Below are 19,086 nucleotides of genomic sequence, written 5' to 3'. Positions count from 1 at the left end.
AAAAATAAGGAAAAAAATGCAATATTCCTGAAAATCTGTTTTAGTCTCAACCTTACCTGAAATTGTGAACAAACCAAGTGTACTAAAGTGCAAAAAATCTATTTTAATTAAACAACAAAAATTAAACCTTAGTACGGGAAACATTGAAAGTATAGATCTCTAATATTATGTTAATTTCACAAAAAAGTAACAGCAATCCTCCTAAATTTTTTCTATTTAGTTAACCTAAACCCATGATATAAAAGTGATGGCACTTTATTACAAGCATGATCCAGCATAATATAACTTTGCTGTATTTTCACAGAAACACTCTAACGCTAATCACGAGGATGAAATTCATCAGGTCAGGTGGCCCTGCAGGCCATTTGACAGGATTCACTATACCTACACCTACTATATTTTTCCTCATTCAGAAATAACACATCGAAGGCCATAAACACCTTTAATTCCGAAATAATCTTCATGAAAGGACTTGTAACCATTCCTTCTGCATGTTCTCAATAGTGAGCTCCTCGGCCTTCACGGAGCTTAGATGTCGTAGGGAGGACAAGAAAGAGGATCAGGTGGCAAAGACAAGGGACTGACCAGAAGAGCATGACTGAAAGGGACCGGGTGGTCCAGGAAGAATCTGAATGGTCAAGAAAGACAAGCTGAGGATGCGAACTCAATGACAAAACAGAGCCAGCCAAGCAATGACCAGATGGAGAACTATTTCAAGCAGAAGAAAAGCAAAGGCAGACGTGAACTTGGAATGTCGTAGGCACAGGAAGAAAAACGACAATGTGCCTTACTTGCAGTAGGCAAGGGGAAGTGCAGTACAAGAGTAGGGAAGAACCAGATCATCCAGAGCATGGTGTGTTTGGATACAGAGTTTCGATTTCATTTCAAGTGTCATAAGAAACACTGGAGGGTTTTAAACCAAAGAACCACTGATGAAGATTTGGTATTTGGGACTTGGTTCTAGAGACAAACAAACAAACAAGCCAGGAATTGGAAAGCTTCTTAGGCAACTGCTGTACAGTACCTATGGTTTACGAAAAAAAGCTCACAGCCATCGAGTTGTTGCCATCTCATAGCAGCCCTGCAGGCCCGGGCAGAACTGCTCCTGTCACTTTCCAAGACCGGATGATCACTCTTTATGGAAGCAGATAGTCCCATCTTTCTCCTGAGAAGCAGCTGGTTTCAGTTGCCAGTGGACCTCGTGGTAGCAGCCCAGTGTGTAACCACTAGGCCACAAGAGCTCCTGTTCCTACCTGTGGTAGGTAGGAACATAACCAGGTCTACCCATAATAAGCCCTAAATAAATTAATTAAATCACACCGTGGCCAACTTGTCGATTTTGACTCATAATGACCCTCCTATATAGGGTTTCTGAAACTAAATCTTTACAAGCGAACAGTCTCATCTTTTCCCGAGGGGCAGCTCATGGATTTGAACTGCCAAAATGGCAGTTAGCAGACCAATGCCTGCTCCATAATGATACCAGGGCTTGCGCAGATGCAAATGGAAAACCCCAGAGCTCTGCAGGACAGGATTAGATTCCGTGAGAATGCCCCAACGCTGGAAATGCAAGATTTTCAAACCCAGGAAACCAGACACCGTAAGACCTTCGAAAGCTGGAGCCCATGTAAGGCAGAACCCTGTCCAAAAGGAACCCCAAATACTTCTCACTAACACAAGCAATAGAACAGTGGTAAGTCTACAGCCTGTCAAAGACCCGGAGAAGCCCAGACAGTCTGAGGCATTCTGGTTTTCATGGTTTCCCGTTTCTGGCCTGTTGGATTTGGCTCTCGGACTTGCCAAAGTTGCCTTATATGGAAGCACAATTGTTACCCTTGCATAAGATGACCAGATTTTAACATTGGTAAAGCGGGACAAAAGTGGGACATCATTGATAAAACGTAGCCACATGGCAGCCGAAAACCATATACCCTAGCTTGCCGTGCATTCTTTCCAAAAATCGGGACTTTTTTAAAACGCCGCGGGACGCGGGGAAAATTGTTCAAAAGCGGGACGCCTGGTCACCTTATCCTTGCATGGGTGGCTGGTGGCCTGTCAGACACCTCACTCTACATGGCACTGGAGAGATCATCAGGCCATCACGGAATTTCTGTGATACACGCAAAGTAACATTCCCGATACACTAGTCTGAAAGCCACCTACCGGTGATGTCTTTTTACCTCAACAGGTAAGGCTCTACATGAAGACTTGGACATCATTTTATTAATTAATTTCAACAGCGAAGCAGCACAAAAGAAAGACAGTCAATTTCTAACGAAAACAACGAAGACAGAAACAATAATATTAAGCCACAGGTTGTCAAATCCCAGTATCTGCGTACACACCCCCTTTGCCTCAACTTGGAACAAATTAATGACTTAACCAGTCAGGTCAGCAGGTCAAACCCAGCAGCCACTCCTAGAGAGGAAGAGGAGGATGCTTGCTCTGGTAAAGATGTATAGCCTTAGGGACGCTATTATCATGTTGCTTGCTGTGTGGCAGAACTGTCTCGATGGCAGTGAGGTTGGTTGGAGCTGGCACTGAGACAAGTCTGTCAAGTGAATGAGCCTGCCCAAAACAGAGTATGAAAATGATCATTCTGGAAGAAAACACAGGAGTTCTCCAAAATAGACTTCCTCCAGGCCACTAATTTTTAAAGGAGCATGGTGGTGCAGTGGGTTAAGCATTAAGCTGCTTGTGGCTACAAGATCAACAGTGCAAGCTCACTAGCCTCTCCTAGTGGGAGATGAGGCTGTCTGTTCCGGTAAAGATTTACCGGCTCAGAAACTCTTAGGAAGCAGATCTACTCTGTCCCATGGGATCTCTCCGAGTCAGAATCAAGGTGATTGCCAGTAGGTTTGATTTGGGTAGTTCCCAGCCATGCGAATCAATTACATGCTGAGCTGGTAACTGAAAGGTTGGAAATTGGAAGCCACGCAGGGGCACCCCAGAAGAAAGGCCTGGCCATCTTCTAAAATAAATTCCGTCAGTGAAAGCCCTATGGGTCGCCATGAGTTAGAATCCCACTACATGGCAACCGTTTGGCTTGGGGTAATTTTTGAGGCATGTTTATTCAAACTGAGCTATACTCAGTACTTTTAAAAAGACTATGATGGTTAATAATTATTATTATTACTACTAATTACATGGTTAGCTATTAACCATATCATCTGCAGAAGGCCACATGCCAAGTGATTTGTATGCAATAGCTCAATATTATCAGACAGAAACTATTATCCTCCTTTCCAGATGAGGAAATTGAAGCTTCAAGATGCAAAATAGCTTGTCTGAGATTGTACTGTGGTTAAGTGAAGAAACTGGGCTTATAAGCAAAGTGTGTCTAATCCAAAGTCCCAGGCATGACCTTAGCCACTACTCAACACTTCATTCAAAACCCTAAACAGTACAAAGAAAGAACAGAATGAGTACCTTCAAATCTTTCAAACTGGAACCAGGAGGGGAAATACTCGTCTGTGCTCGATATGACGTAGACATTTAAATACATGGACCACCATAATGTACTGCTACCAATCACTCCATCTGCTGCACTAAAGCAAACTCTTTCCTCTGCCGGCTACTTCAGTAACCAGATCCAGTGATGACTGATATTGAAACATAATAAAACTCTACTTTTGCATAAATACCAACTCCAAATTCCTCCTTAGATCAGACCAGCCTCTGTCCTCAGCCCAAATTGTTGAGAACATACTCACAGCCTATACCTATTTCTCTTCAACACACCCTTTCTGTTCAGGCTGCCAGGGAAAGAACACATTCAGGCAGACTACGACTATGTTTAGACATCAAACAAAAGAATCTAGTATCAGAATCTGTTCTCCTCCTCATGCTTCTCCTGCTTTGCGTTTAACAAAATGTGTAAAGTATTGGTTAATTCCACTGCATATGTCCTCCAAACAGAAACAGTACAAAACAGCACTGTACTATTATAACGTAACACTAATTTGGAAATACGAACTGTAAAATATTCAGGAGACTTAGTGAAGGCGGTAATAGCCTTAACTGAGGAAGGATCTTTCATTACATGATCATATGAAACTGGGCCAGGCACAGATTACGCAGTACATAACATCCAAGGAAACGTCCATCTGTAATCTCTTCATTTTACATATAGAACATTCTGTGTTAACTGCATACTCTGGTATTCGATCCTGTTCTGAAAGGGAGTATTATAAATGCACATGGGAAAGGGGTTACAGCAATACTCACAGTGAAAAAACTCTGGACTTCTATGCGATTAAATTCTCAAGCATAACACCGCATTATTTTTTGCATAAATTCATACAACTTACATAAATATTGGCTTTTAAAAGCTGGGGAGGGTACCACCAGAGCAGTCCAGTAGGCCAACTAGTCATCGGCTCTGTCTCTGACAGTGACCAGTGCTGGGTGCCTCCCAGGAGAGCACAAACACTTAGCATGCGTATGTGAATATGCGCCACCACCCCCTGGCCAGATGATGGCTAGATCAGATCCCAGCCCCCACCCCGCAGTAATTCCCCAAAAGGAGCCCAGGGAGCATCCAATGAAGCACAACAAACCGGCACTTGATGAGAGAATACAGAACTGACACAGAGCCAGTCCCTGAAGATAGCGACACTCAACAGAGCCTGAGCTCATCAGAAGTTTTAAGGTTTTAAAACTAAACTGGAAGCCACCTGATCCACTCAATCCAATGGGATTCTTTTCAAGACAAAACTTAATGTTTAAAAGAGAAAGCACAGAAAACCACTAGGCCTCCTCCTCAAGTGTCACCACTTTGTGCTTTGTATGCAGCACACTGGTTTGTAGAAAGCCGGATCCTGTCTGTGGTTTCAGCTCTTCTGGGAATGGCATCCACACCTGGTTTGTAAGGACTTTCAATGTAAGGCTTGGATTTATTAAATGTTCATCTAAGTGTGCGAAATCACACAATCCTAAAACCTTGGGATGGTCCTTCAGGAAGGACTATTTCCTACACAATTACGAAGAAGGGAAAGAAGTATCGTACTTTTAAAGACCTCTGGTGAAGCGAATTCCCTTGTCATGTACTTGGGTATTGATTTAATAGCCCTTGTCGTCAGGAAACAGTTCCTGACCTAAATCCTCCATGGTACAATTTGAATCCATTTTCTCTTTTCCTGATCTCAAGCAAGCTGGAGAAGATCAGGTTATATCACAATATTTTATATATTTGAAAATCCTTACTAAAATCTTCTTTTCCAGGACCAAATAATAGGCCTATACTGAAATTACTCTGAGAATTTTTACACACTAACCCAAAAGACAGATCTCAAATATTATTTACACACCATTTTTACCACAAACTGTTCTGCCTCCTAAGGGAGTTTCAAAAAAACAAGTTCAGGGGGAAACTCCATTATCTCTTCATTCCATTTTACCACAAACTTGCTGATGCTCTCAAAATACTTTGAAAAGATCTATGTTTTGCCCCACCCCACCCCCAACCCCCCCACATACAAAAGTTCAGAAAGGGGTATTATGAGAAATGAGAGCAAGGAACAATCAGACGAAATTCCAGGCTGAACCGCTTCTTCCCTAGAATAGGGCATCATTTCATAAACTGTGTCTCTTGAAGACTCTGGGAAAGCGTGGAAGCTGCAGTGCAGTATCATAAAATCTGCAGCTGTGTTGCTGTTCTTAACCGTCCACTTGCTTCATTGGCGCACAGGAAGCCAAAACACACAGTCCAAGCTGCACTTACCTTTGCTAGACCTGGCCGGGGCAGCAAAGCAGTTGGGAGAGACCAAGCATCAAAACAGTTATTGAGAAGAACAGGCACACCCCTAGGAATTGGAATTTTCGACTCAAGCCATTTGCTCACTCAAGGAAAGCGGTATCTATTGATGCTTCCAAACCTCACTTCTTCTTCCTCTTTTTTCAGAAATGAAGTCTACACGCTAGGCAGATAAACTGGACAACACATAAATAAGCATTAATAACTTACTTTTATTGCCCACCAAGGCAACCAGTGGCTGCGTTTCTGACTCCTCACTCACTTTCTTCACCGCCGAATACCAATCTTCTAAATTCTCAAAGCTTTGGTAATTTGTAATATCGTACACCAAAAGGATTCCCTGTCACAAAACAGTTACAGAATGCTTGTAGTGAGCTCCATGGAAAAGGACGTCAATACTGAACTACACAAAAGTTAGACTGCCTGTAATGAGCTACTTGGGAAAATACCTGAATATGATTAGGTTCGAATAACGCTTCAGCTATGTAAAACAGGGTGCAAAAATACATACTCGTTCTTTTGTGTGCAAATTGACTCAAGGTACAATCCTATCAAAGCTGGCAGTACTAAACTCCCTGGGATGTGCACGGTGAACGGAAGAAGGCTGTACAGTCGAGATTCCTGGCGCTGGCCTTCAAGAGAAAGCAAGTGTGCTTTTCAATCAATAACCATCTGTGCTGCTCTCTTTAAGTATTTTCAAAAATGATGATTCTATAAAGTCCCTAGACAGTCTATTTGAGTGTTGAACACAATTTCCTTTAAATGGGCTAAGTCAATTTCCTCTTTGGGCCCTCTGTGCATTTGGAGAACAACTTGAGAGTGTCCTCCTTATAATCCCCCTTCATGTCCTCAAAGATAGTTCAGGAACTCCTTTACTGTCTCCTTTCCGGAGTAAACAAACTCAATTCCTTACACTTCCCTCAAAAGACTTATTTTCCACCCCTTTAATCGCTGGTGTTGTGTCTTCCCAGGATGCTCTCCCTGCAGCGATGTCAGGCTGCACACGATACTGTAAGAAGAGTCTGCACAATGCCAGGCACAACAGGGGGGCTGCTGCTTTCCTCATCTGCATCATATTCCTTTTAATATACCCCTTGATGTTGTGTGGGGAGGAGGAGAGGTACACACACACTAACAGCATCACAATCTTGACTCTCACCCAGTTGGTGGTCTAACACTTAATACAAAACTCTGCATAAAAAGTACATTAAGTCAAAATATGCTAAATGTTTTGGGCCCCTAATAGCATTTATAGGAGCGCTGAATATGATTAGGTTTGAATAATGCTTCAGCTATGTAAAACAGCTATGTACAAATGTGTTGGGCCCCTAATAGCACTTATAGGAGCCCTGGGGGCTCGGACAGGCAAGTGTTGATCTGCTAACCAAAAGGTCAGTGGTTCAAACTCACCATCTGCTCTGTGGGCAAGAGATGAGACACATGCTTCCATCAAGATTTACAAAGCCTCTCATTCATTGCCACAGAGTCGATGGTGATTCATAGTGCCCCTGTAGGACATGGTAGAACGACCTGCACTGTGGGTTTCCAAGGCTGTAACTCTTGACAGGAGTAAAAAGCCAACCTCATCTTGCTCTCCTGGAGCAGTTGGTGGTTTCGAACTGATGACCTGGCAGGTAGCAGCCCAACTCGTAACCACTAAACCACCAGAGCTCCTTTACAAAGTTTAGGAAACCTCTACAGGGCCGCTATGAGTCAGTATATCTACCAGTTGTCTGTCAGTTTGTCATACTGTGGTAGCTTGAGCTTTGCTATGAAAATTCAAATATTATAAGGAAGTGTGCAAAGGCCTAGGGCTAGAAAACTGGACGTGGCACATCTGAAACAGAGAATTCAAGAAAAGATTCCAGTTGCAATCTTTTTTTTAAGATTCTATGGGAAAAGTATTGAATGATGAAAGAAGCTTCAAGAGAAGATGGAAAGAACACAGTTACTGAACCAAAAAGAACTAGTGAACGGTCCACCATTTCAGAACCAATGGTGCTGAAGGAAGTTGTTCAAGCTTGACTAAATGCATTAGCCAAAAACAAGGTTCCAGGAATTGATGGAATACAAACGGAAATGTTTGAACAAGCTGACAAAACACTGGAGCATTCACCTGTCTATACCAGAAGATTTGCAAGACAGCTACTTGGCCAAATGACTGGAAGAGGTCCATCTTCGTGCCCATTCCAAAGAAAGGTGAATTCTAGAACATTATCATGATATCATATGCAAATAAAATTTTGCTGAAGATCACCCAACAAGGTTGCAGCAGTACATTGACAGGGAACTGCCATAAGTTCAGGCTGGATTCAGAAAGGACATGTAACAAGAGCAGCTATCACTGCTGGTGTCAGATGGATCTTGTCTCAAAGCAGAGAATACCAGAATGATGTTTACTTGTGTTTCATTGACTGTGCAGACCATAATACACTATGGATATATAATCTTGAGAAAAATGGGAATTTCAAAACACTTCATCATGCTCACTCAGAACTTGTACATAGTACATAGATCAAGAGGCAGTTGTGTGACCACAACAAAGGAATACTGCATGGTTTAAAATCAAGAATGGTGTGAATCAGAGCTATATCCTCTCACCATACTTAGTCAACCTGTATGCTGATCAAATCATCAGAGAAGCTGGATGATATGAAGAAAAATGTAGCATCGGGACTAGAGGAAGGCTTGTTAACAACCTGCGGTATATACAGATTGACACAACCTTGCTTGCTATAAATCAGGAGACTTGAAGCACTTGCTGCAAGGATTGTAGCCTTCAGTATGGATTAAAATGTAAGGAAGACCAAAATCTTCACAACTGAGCCAATCATGATAAATGGAGAAATGGTTACTGTTGCCAAGGACTCTGTCTTGCTTGGATCTACAATCAATGCTCAGAGAAGCAGCAGTCAAGAGGTCAAAAGACATGCTGCATTAGGTAAATCTGCTGCACAAGATCTCTTTAGAGTATTAAAGAGTAAGGATGTTACTTTGAGGACTAAGGTGTACCTGACCGAAGGTATACACCCAGGGTATTCTCGATTGCATCACATGCATATGAAAGTTGGATATGGAATAAGGAAAACCACAGAAGAATAGATGTGTTTGAATTGTGGTGCAGGGGAAGAATTATTGAAAGTACCATGGACTGCCAAAAGGAAAAACTGATCTGTACTGAAAGATATAAGGCCAGAGTGCTCCTTAGAGGAAAGGATGGCAAGACCTCGTCTTACCTACTTTGGACATATTATCAGGAGAGACCAGACCCTGGAAAAAGACGTGTAGTAAAGTGGAAGAGCAGTGAAAAAGAGGGTCCTCCAGAAGATGGTTTGACATGGGGGATGCATCAGCACAATAGGGATTCCTCCAATATACTGGACTGTATAAACCATATACAAAGCCACAAAGCATGAAACAATAAATATCTTAAAACAGAAATCATACAAGTATCTTCCCTGATTAAAACAGAATGAAACTACAAATTAATCTCATAAAACGGAAAATACACAATATGTAGAAGTCAAATAACACAATACTAAAAAAAAATAGATCAAGAGACAAATCAGAAAACACTCAATATAGCATGAAAATTAAAGCAAACCATACCAAAACCTATGGAACACACCAAAGGCAATGCTAAATGGAAATTCTAGCGATAAACACCTACATTTTCTTTTAAGTCCTTAAATCAAGAGCATAGTAACTTGAAGAACTTGAAAAAGAAGAGCAAACCAAGGCCAAAGCTACCAGTAGGGAGAAAAGATAAAGATCAGAGCAGGAATAATTGAAACCAAAAACAGCAAACAACAGAATCAATGAAACAAGTTGTGTTTTCAAAAATTCGGTAAAACCAATAAGCCTTTAGCTAAACTGACAAAAAAACACACAAAGAGAATAGGCAAAGATCTAAAATTAGAAATGAAAGACAATAAAAGTGACCACCAAAAGAAAACGTTTTATAAAGCATAGCATGAGCAATTACTAAAATTTTCATATGCACCCTGCCCATGTAACACGAGCATACTTAGCATGCATTATTATATAGGAAACTAACGTGCAAGGGGTTGTGTGGTTGACTAAAACCGTATAACATGAATTTTTCTATATGAAACTATAGATAAATTTAACACATTAGCTAACTGAGAGGAAAAGGACAAATTCCTAGAAACACATATACTTTCTACATTAACAAAAAGAAATGAAAGCTCTCAAAAGACTCACAAGGAGCAAAGAGATTGAGTCAGTAATCATAAAAGAATCCTACCCAGATGGTTTCACTAGAGAATTCTACCAAACATTTACACATATACCAAAAAAAATGTCAATCCTTCTTCATCCACTTACTCACTGTCAGCAAGTGGATTCTGACTCTGAATGGCCTTAAACTTTTCCAAAAATAGAAGAGGGTACACTTCCTAACTGGTTCTAGAAGCTACTAGTGTTACCGTGATACAAAAGCCAAATATAACACAAAAAGAAAATCATAATCCAATATTCCTTATGAATATGGACACAAAATAGTAGTAAAATAAATAGTAAAGAGTACTTTTTAAAAGATAATACACCATGATCATGTAAGTGTTATCTCAGAAATCCAAGGATGGTTCAATTTTGAAAAATCAATCCAGATAATATACTACATTAACAAAGCAAAGGAAAGAATCAGATGTATAGCTCAGTCAGTGCATAAAAAGTATTTGACAAAAATCCAACAGCTTTGCATAATAAAAACATTCAACCATGTAAGGATAAAAAGCAAACTGCTCAATAAGCTAAAGACCATTTATAAAAACTCAATTCCTTGCATCATTTTCAAAATAAAAATGCTGAGAACTTTCCCCTTAAAATGAAGAATAAGACAAAATACCCTCTCTCACCATTCTATTAAAGATTTACTGGAAGTAATAGCCAGAGCCCACACAAAAAGAGAAGAAAAGTAGCCCTTTTCAGTGATGGCAAGATCTTGTATATTGAAATTTTTTTTTTTTTAAATTTAATTCACAGGAAAAATACTAAAGCTAGTAAATTACTTCTCCAACATAACAGGCTACAAGGTCAACGTGCAAAAACTAGTTGACTAAACAATTGGTTCCACACATTAGTAATGAACATTCTGGAAAATGATACATTACTGAGAAGAAAAAAACAAAACAAAAAACTCACTGCCATCGGGTCAATGACAACTCACAGCAACCTTACAGGGCAGGGTAGAACGGTCCCGGTGAGTTTTTCTGAGGCTGTTGTTGTTGTTGTTGTTGTTGTTGGATGCCATATCTAGTTGGTTCCGACCTAAGAGATTCTTATGTACAACAGAACAAAACACTGCCCGTTCCTGCTCCATACTCACAATTGTTCCTATGCTTCAAGCCATTGCTACAGCAACCGGGTCAATGCACCTCATCCAGGGCCCCCCTTTCTGTGCCCCTCTACTTCATCAAGCATGATGTCCTTCTCCAGGGACAGGTCTCTCAGGAAATATCCAAAGGATCTAAGATTCATCTATCATCCTTGCCTCTATGGCGCACCCTGCCCTTACTTCCTCCAACACAAGCTGGTTTGTCCTTTTAGCCATCCCATGGTACTTTCAATATTCTTCCCCAACACCCAAATGTATCCATTCTTCTTCAGTCTTCTTTATACAATGCGCAACTTTCACGTGCATTATGAGGAATATGCAAATACCCTGGCTTGAACCTTAGTCCTCAAAGAACATCCTTGCTTTTCAATACTCTAAGGAGGTCTTGTGCAGATTTACCTAATGCAACTCATCTTTTGATCTCTTGACTGCTGCTTCCATGAGCACTGATTGTGGATCCAAGCAAGACAAAATTCTTGACAACTTCAACCTTTTCTCCATTTATCATGATGTCACCTATTGGTCTAGTTTTGAGGATTTTGGTCTTCTTTTACATTAAATTGCAATCCACACTGAAAGCTGAAAGCTTTCGTCTTCATTAGCAAGTGCTTTAAGTCCTCCTCACTTTCAGCAAGTATGGTTGTGATATCTGCATATGTCAGGTCATTAATAAGTCTTCCTCCAATCCTGATGCCACACTCTTCATATAAGCCAGCATCTGATGATTTGCTCAGCAGACAGATTCAACGAGTATGGTGAGAGCATGCAAGCCTGATGTACAGCTTTTCAGATTTTAAACCATGCAGGATTCCCTAGTTCTGTTCACACAGAGGCCTCTTGATCCATGTGCAAGTCCTGCAGGAGCACAATAAAGTGTTCTAGAGTACCCATTCTTCTCAAGGCTTTCCATAGTTTGTTACAATCCACAAAGTCAAATGCCTTGGCATAGTTGATAAAACACAAGTAAACATGTTTTAATATTCTCTACTTTCAGCCAAGACCCATCTGATGTCAGCAATGATATCCCTTATTCCAGGTTCTCTTTTGAATCAACCAGAACCCCGTGTCAATGTACTGCTGCAACTGCTGTTGGATGATCTTCAAGAAAACTTATTTGCATGTGATGTTAATGATATTGTTCTATACATAGATGTGTATTTAGGCAACCCTGGAAGCGCTGTGGGTTAGGTGTTGGGATGCTGTACTACTAGCTCAAACCCACCAGCACTTCCCCAGCACTCAAATACACCCAACTGTATGCTGAAAGTAAGGCTGTCTGCTCTTATAAAGATTATTATACAGAGTCTCGAACACTATATAGGGTTGCTACAAGCTGGGATCAACTCTGTAGCAGTTTCCGTTTGGAGGTGTGTCACAATGCAAAACTGAAAGGCCAAAAGTAGTCAACATCCACTATCAAAACAGCAACCTTCTGCCAAGGTCTAAGAAGTAATAAAACATTCACTTTTGTCTGAGAAATTAAGGTACATTAAAAGAGGGAATAGATTTTTTAGTAACCTCAAGTACTCTAAAAAAAAATAGAAATTGTTAAAATATCTACAAACCACACCACCACCATCACTGCCCCATTAATTTCTACTGATTATAAGCAGTTACTCAACAACTTACAAACTACATTAAAACTGATCAGAGATGAAAGCAGCACCAGAGGGGTGTGTGTACTAGAGGCCCCTGAATTGTTCACGTTGAGTAGAGTTGGTTCATTTAATGTTATGTGATGTTAACTTAAAAATGATTTAAAAACTGACTTGAAGTAGAATTAACAAAAGTCAAATCATGAGCATGCAATCCTCTGATTTTTAAGTGACATAATTGTACTGTTTTAATTTTACTGCATTTTTCTTTACCCTGGGGTACATAAGGTACTCCCTGTTCTCTACTAGCTCTAACTGTGAAAGAACTATACTCAAACACGATTAGAACTTAAACTAACCACATTATCATTAAATAAACAATTCAATACATGTTTTTTTTTTAAGAAGCCCTGAAGGCACAGTAGCTGAAGGGACAGGCTGTAAACTAAAAGGTCAGGGGTTCGAATCCATCAGCCACTCAATCCTTAGATTTCAGCCTGGGAAACCCGCCAACATAGTCCAACTCTGTCTTACAGGATCACTCTGTGTAGGGGTCGACTGGACAGCAGCAGTTTGGTAGTCTTTTATTTTTGTGGTGATTTTGAGGCCAGATTTGTTTTAATGGAGCCAAGAGGAAAGAGAACATTAGTTTTACAACCCAGTGCACCAGTTAGGTGAATGGAACAAGGACTATGGCTTTCCACGAATCTCTGTCCAGCAACTTTTCTTTAAATTAACTACTTTAAATATTATCAGCTCAAAATAGATGATCTTAAAACAAAGAGAAAAGGTGGAGGTGGGAGGGAATGCCAGAAGTAAAAATCTAACCCATACGCCTTAAGAGAAAAGCAAATGTGTACACAGTATCCACTGATGATGTAGAAGCCAAATGCTGATATGGCATGTGTGTCACGGTCCCTGAATCTGAGAGCGGGTGAGAGTGTCACCAGAACTACACTCCTAGGGACAAGTGGAGAAGCAAGAGCACAAGCAGAAAGGTCTTCCAGTCAATGGGAGCAGTGGAGAAAAACAACAAAGGACAAAGAGTTCTAAGCGCCATCTCTAAACAGCAATACTGAAAAACCCAAAACTCTGGGACCCTTGTACATGATTCAGCATCAGATAGGCCTTCCTTATCCTGCTCTGAGTAGCTCAGACGACAACGTGGGATCTGTTTTCTATCCAAAAAGACCATGGCAAGAAGCAAGTTTGGTACGGGAGAGTGCTAAACTGTGAAATGCTCTCATAGATTCATTCCTTAGGAACAACATAACCAAAGACTGCTTCTAGATTACTGAAGACCGTCTAAGCAAACTGAGGATGTACATAAGCAAATCTTGGTTTTCGTCCTTTAAAACGAAACTTCAGCAAAGAACTGAATCACGAGTGTGTACCTCTACTGTCTCATGATGACATGGACAATACACACTAATGGAAAAGAGAGGAAACAACCTGCCCTTCACCCGCTGCACCACACACTCCCCTTCCCAAGGGCACCATCCAAGGGCACCATACCATCTCTAACGTCTCTGCCATTAAACCAAATGCATTCTGCCAAAGTGCTAACAAGGCAATGAGTCTTCACTAAACAAGTTCAAACAGAGAGGAGTAATTAACCTTTAATTTAAGTATGTTACTGGTGTGCATTTCTATTGGTATGGTAATTCCATTATAAAATGTATAAATCACATCCATATATAAATTCACACTGCCACAAAATTTTAGTCAGAATTCTTCGATGGATTTTTCTTGCTCTATGTGTATTTTTTTTCTGAAAATACATCATCATGCTAAATTACTGCATGAAGGTGCTTCTGGATGTTCATGAGAAAATGGAAGTAAACGATAATGGGTCTCTTTCCATGAACTTTTTGAAATCCCTGCTTATGTACTTTATGCATATGATCAGTCACACTTTATTTTTACATAGGAATTATCAATGTATCTATTGTAACCAAAGAACTTTGCCTAGCAAGGTAATTTACAGTACCAAATTAGCTAGAGCTATAGATATGGCTTTGTCCTTACAATTACATGAACTTAAATTGTCTCCAGTTGCATTTTTCTTTAAGTTTCTAAGTTCAGAAAGTAGATTATAACCAAATAAGCTTAGAAATAACAAGACCCTGTTTATCACCGCTGACAATTATCTAGGTACCTAAGTGGCAGGTGACAGTGACTGTAGTCACACCAGTTCCCTCACCCCAAGCAGCCCAAGCATAATTTACAGCAGATGAAACCAGTGTAACATCAGTCTCTCTACACAGCAGGGTAGGAGGAAGGTGTGCTTTCAGCATTTCAGTAGTCACAGAGTTCATGCCATACCTGTGCTCCGTAGATATATTTATCCAACATCTTGCCTCCTATTGTCTGTCCTCCTATATCCCAAACTTGAAGAGTAACGTTCAAGTTTCCTAGAATATAAAAAATGAGTATCAAAGGAAGGACATAGGAAAGGCAACAGGAGGTGACAGTGTAACCGCGGAGAGGAGCCTGGTGTGCCTTTCAGTCTGTAGGAAGGAGGATCAGATGGTTGAAAAGCAAATTACGTTGCATGAGAACTCATACTCCAAGTCCACGGAACCACATTCACAATCGTCCTCAAAAAGGAGAAAAAGAAAGTAACGTTTAATGAACAAACTTAAACCCTAAAAAAATGCATCTACATCTTTAAAAGGCACTATAATGTAGTAAACCACATGGACAGTGAGGTAAGTAAGACATAGAAGCGAAACTTGGGAGATATTAACCAACCCAATCACACACGTGGGTTTTGTCTGTAGGTTCTAAACTCTGTTGGTTCTATAGCTCGCAGAAAAATAATGTACTACAGAAATACACTTTCATTCACTTGAATGAAAGAATTTTATTTGAACATCAGCTTTTATAGGTAATGGCAAACATGATTTAAAAACTACCTGTTTGCAAATTTAAGCTATAAAACACAAACACATTTCACAGCCCCCTGGAAAAGCGATGTCAGACAAATAGCCAGCAGATCACTAAATATGCTGCACTCAAACCTGTTCCGAGCACTTCATCTGAAAGAAATTCTCAACACGTACCTGAATGCCTTCATGAGACAGTGTAACTGCGTTATTCCACACAAGCCTTACAGACGCATTCTACAATACTAACCGACAATCCCTAAAAGGTACTTCAGCATTTGGTCATTACAAAAACGTACAAGGTAAGCTGGTCTCTTTTATCAATGCAACCTCTGCCTGAATTCCACAAGGCCAGGCCTATGTCACCTATACATTTTTTGTTCAACATTTCAAGCTTTCCTTCTCTTAAAAGTACATCAATTTTATCTCCAGTAAGTTTGTTTCAAAACTTTTCATGCATTAAAAAAAAACTTTTAATGTAGCAATATAAAAAACTAAAATCAGAGAAAGTTATTCACTTGAATAACTAACTGAAAAGAAAGTACCACACTGGATTAACCAGTAGAGTTTTTGCACTGAACCCTGCGTTGTGTTGAGTCTGCATTACAATCTTTCCATTATTTGGCCAGAGGTCTGTTCCATCTGCCAGCATGTAGAGGATTTACATGAGGAACTTCCATTAGCGTTAATGAGAGCAACTGAAGCTTACCCCCCACCTCCGGCACCATTCCCAAATGCACACACTGTCAACATTCGCAGAGTTATGACCACAGTGTGTTTAAACCCCTATAAATACGAAAAGCGGAATGTCACAGGCTAAGATCTGTCCAACAACTTTATAAACTCAATGTCTCCAAGATCTGAATTTTTCAAGATTCATCCTTATAAGAAAGACTGCGTCAGATTCATTAAACAGGTCAGAAAGGACTAGCCATCACTAAACCCTGCTGTGGCTGAGTTGATCCCAACTCACTGCTAGAGGAAGAGAATCTGATGGCCCTGGGTAAACAGTTTACTTACAAAACTGTCCCCATCAACTTGCAAAATTCTTTACAAAATTCATTTGCTTGCCTTCTCCCAATAACATTTCACAATATTAACTTTTATAGAATCTAAATAGTATTTTAGACAACACTTAATAATCAGTAAAAGACGTGGCAGATTCCCATTTTCTCTGCAGCCAATAATCTCTACTGCTTATGCTCGCATCAAGAACTCTGAAAGGAAGACTGGCTGATGGTCTGCTCCGTAAACCTACACCTAAGTTAAACTCAAAAAAGATGACAACAGAAACATGGCCTTCTTTGAATGTTCCCACATTCTGACCACACTTTATGATCATAAACCTTCCAATCAATTGTCTGCAGCCTGAAGAGTTTACATTCATGTATGTAGGGGGATGGGTGGGAGGGGGCACTTTTAAAACCCATACCTTTCCAAATAAACCTGTTTTTCAATGTTGTTATTATTGTTTTTATTCTTCTTTACATGCTACTGACTGAGAGAGGAAAAGTAGCTATGTATTGCTGACAACCCCACTGTCATCAAATCAATTCTGACTTACAGTGATCCTACAGAGGATTTTTGAGATTGAATCTTTATGGGATCAGACAGCCTCATCTTGCTCCCAAGCAGCAACTGACAACTAGTGGGTTTAAACTGCCGACCTTGCAGTTAGCAGCCCAAATGCTTGTATTGCTGGGAGCTTACTAATATACTACACTGGGAAAAAAAAAAAAGAAGCGGTTTCACTAACTAGAGCTTTAACAAGTGATTTTAATGTCATAGTTATTTCATATGTCTAGTAACAAAACATGAATTTCCACCTTGAAATGTTGGTTTATCAACAAATAAAATATAAAATGGAGCTTCCCTGTTGGGGGAACAAAACACGGAAAGATTTGGTTCAAATCCATCCTCATTTTGGTTGTTGCAAGCATAAACATGGCTGGTCTACAGACCTCTTTTCAAAATGACACACCGACAGAGCTTTGTGAGCATATTCATGGAATCAGTATCACAGCATGAAGCAATCACGTCTCCACCTAGTTTACATGTCCCACTGTGAGGGAAGTATGTAACCCCCACTGCATAAGGCTACCAAACACTCCTGCTCCTCTATAAGAAAACACCCCATGACTGGAGAGAAAATGAAATAAATGAGGTGACAAATACAGGTACGTTGTTTTTGGTCTGAATCAAAGACACCGAGAGGATCCGACAGTGACCTTGTAAAAGTACACTTGACGCTTCGGTTAACCTTACTTAAAGTGCTGCATAGTCATGATGGAACTAAAAACACAAGTCTGCCCACTTCTTGTACTGAAGACTTAGAAATCCTTCTCACAGTAGAAGGCTGTTTACTGGTCTGTACCCACAAGCTTCCTGAGAGTATTTTGACTAAGGCTCTTAAGCAGCTCTATCAGCAGAATCTCTGACTAGCAGATACACTATTTTAAGCAGTAAAATCTGCACAGTGGTTGCATCCAGACTATACAGCATACCGGATCGTGAAATACACTGAAATGGATGAGTATTTGCAAAGTAATGGCCTTGAAAGCATGCGTGAAGAGAATGCGACTAGATAGACAGAAGGTATTCCCAACCCAGCTCTCCTAGTGGGCAGCAGACTTCCTAGAACCCTGACAAACAGTTGATCTTCCGACTGCAAGAAGGCTGCCGGAATGTTTTAGGAAAGGACACAAACAGTAAGGCTCTACATTTGACACTTACAATGAATTAATACTAGGGTTAAATGACATAAAAGGCATGATATGAGTCTAGTAACCTATTCACTCATTTCTTAATCTGTTCATTTTAAGTATATAAAATTAACATGTATTAAAACCATGAAATTTCTACTACGTTTTTTAGTCTACTACGTAGCATAAAACCACTATCTTTTTAAAAATCTCTTTCTGCATCTCTGCCCACCAAAATAAAAACTTAATCAGGAAAATGAAAAGATACATTCATTAAGTATATCTACCTCCTATTGTCACTTCATAATCTAAGTGCTTTCTTATTCTAATATTTAAATCTTATGCTACAAATTTGGATTCCGAAAATATCAAACTCTTCTACAAAATAAAAACCAAACCAAACTCACTACTATTGAGTCAATGCTGACTCATAAACAAAATGTAAAAACTGCAGGAATGTGCCACAGATCAGAAATCAACATAAAATTTAATATATAACGTATATGAGGGGGCTTCAAAAAGTTCATGAAAAAATAAAGCATTAAAAGAAATAGAATTTTATGATGAAGTTTTTGAAGCCCCATCCTATAAAATGTCCCAAAAAATGTTTGCTTCTTATATAGGCATTTCAACAAAAAAATCATAAAGATTAAACAACATTAAGGGACAGAAAGTTGGTACTTTTGGTAATTAAGAATCATAACAAAACAGCTAATAACTAAAACTACATCTAGATTATATATACAACATATATAATTGGCATTTCCCCACCCTATAGACCCCCCCA

At 39.9% G+C, this 19,086-nt stretch overlaps 1 protein-coding gene across 2 annotated transcripts in view; it reads right to left on the bottom strand.

The window, feature by feature from the left end:
* RAB28 (RAB28, member RAS oncogene family) overlaps positions 1-19,086 on the bottom strand; it is a 74,819-nt gene that overhangs the window by 49,765 nt on the left and 5,968 nt on the right. For both annotated transcript variants that reach the window (XM_004707758.3, XM_004707757.3), the window contains exons 3-4: positions 15,035-15,123; positions 5,966-6,095 (exon numbers count right to left, since the gene is read on the bottom strand). In XM_004707758.3, coding sequence (XP_004707815.1) covers positions 5,966-6,095; positions 15,035-15,123 — 219 coding nt within the window. The remainder of the gene's footprint in view (positions 1-5,965; positions 6,096-15,034; positions 15,124-19,086) is intronic.

This window comes from Echinops telfairi, unplaced genomic scaffold (assembly GCF_000313985.2).
Source record: "Echinops telfairi isolate 266 unplaced genomic scaffold, ASM31398v2 ScPeMD7_7468;HRSCAF=8506_2, whole genome shotgun sequence".
Lineage (NCBI taxonomy): Eukaryota > Metazoa > Chordata > Mammalia > Afrosoricida > Tenrecidae > Echinops > Echinops telfairi.
Note: the sequence above shows the minus strand (reverse complement) of the source record. Positions and strands in the feature narration are given on the sequence as shown.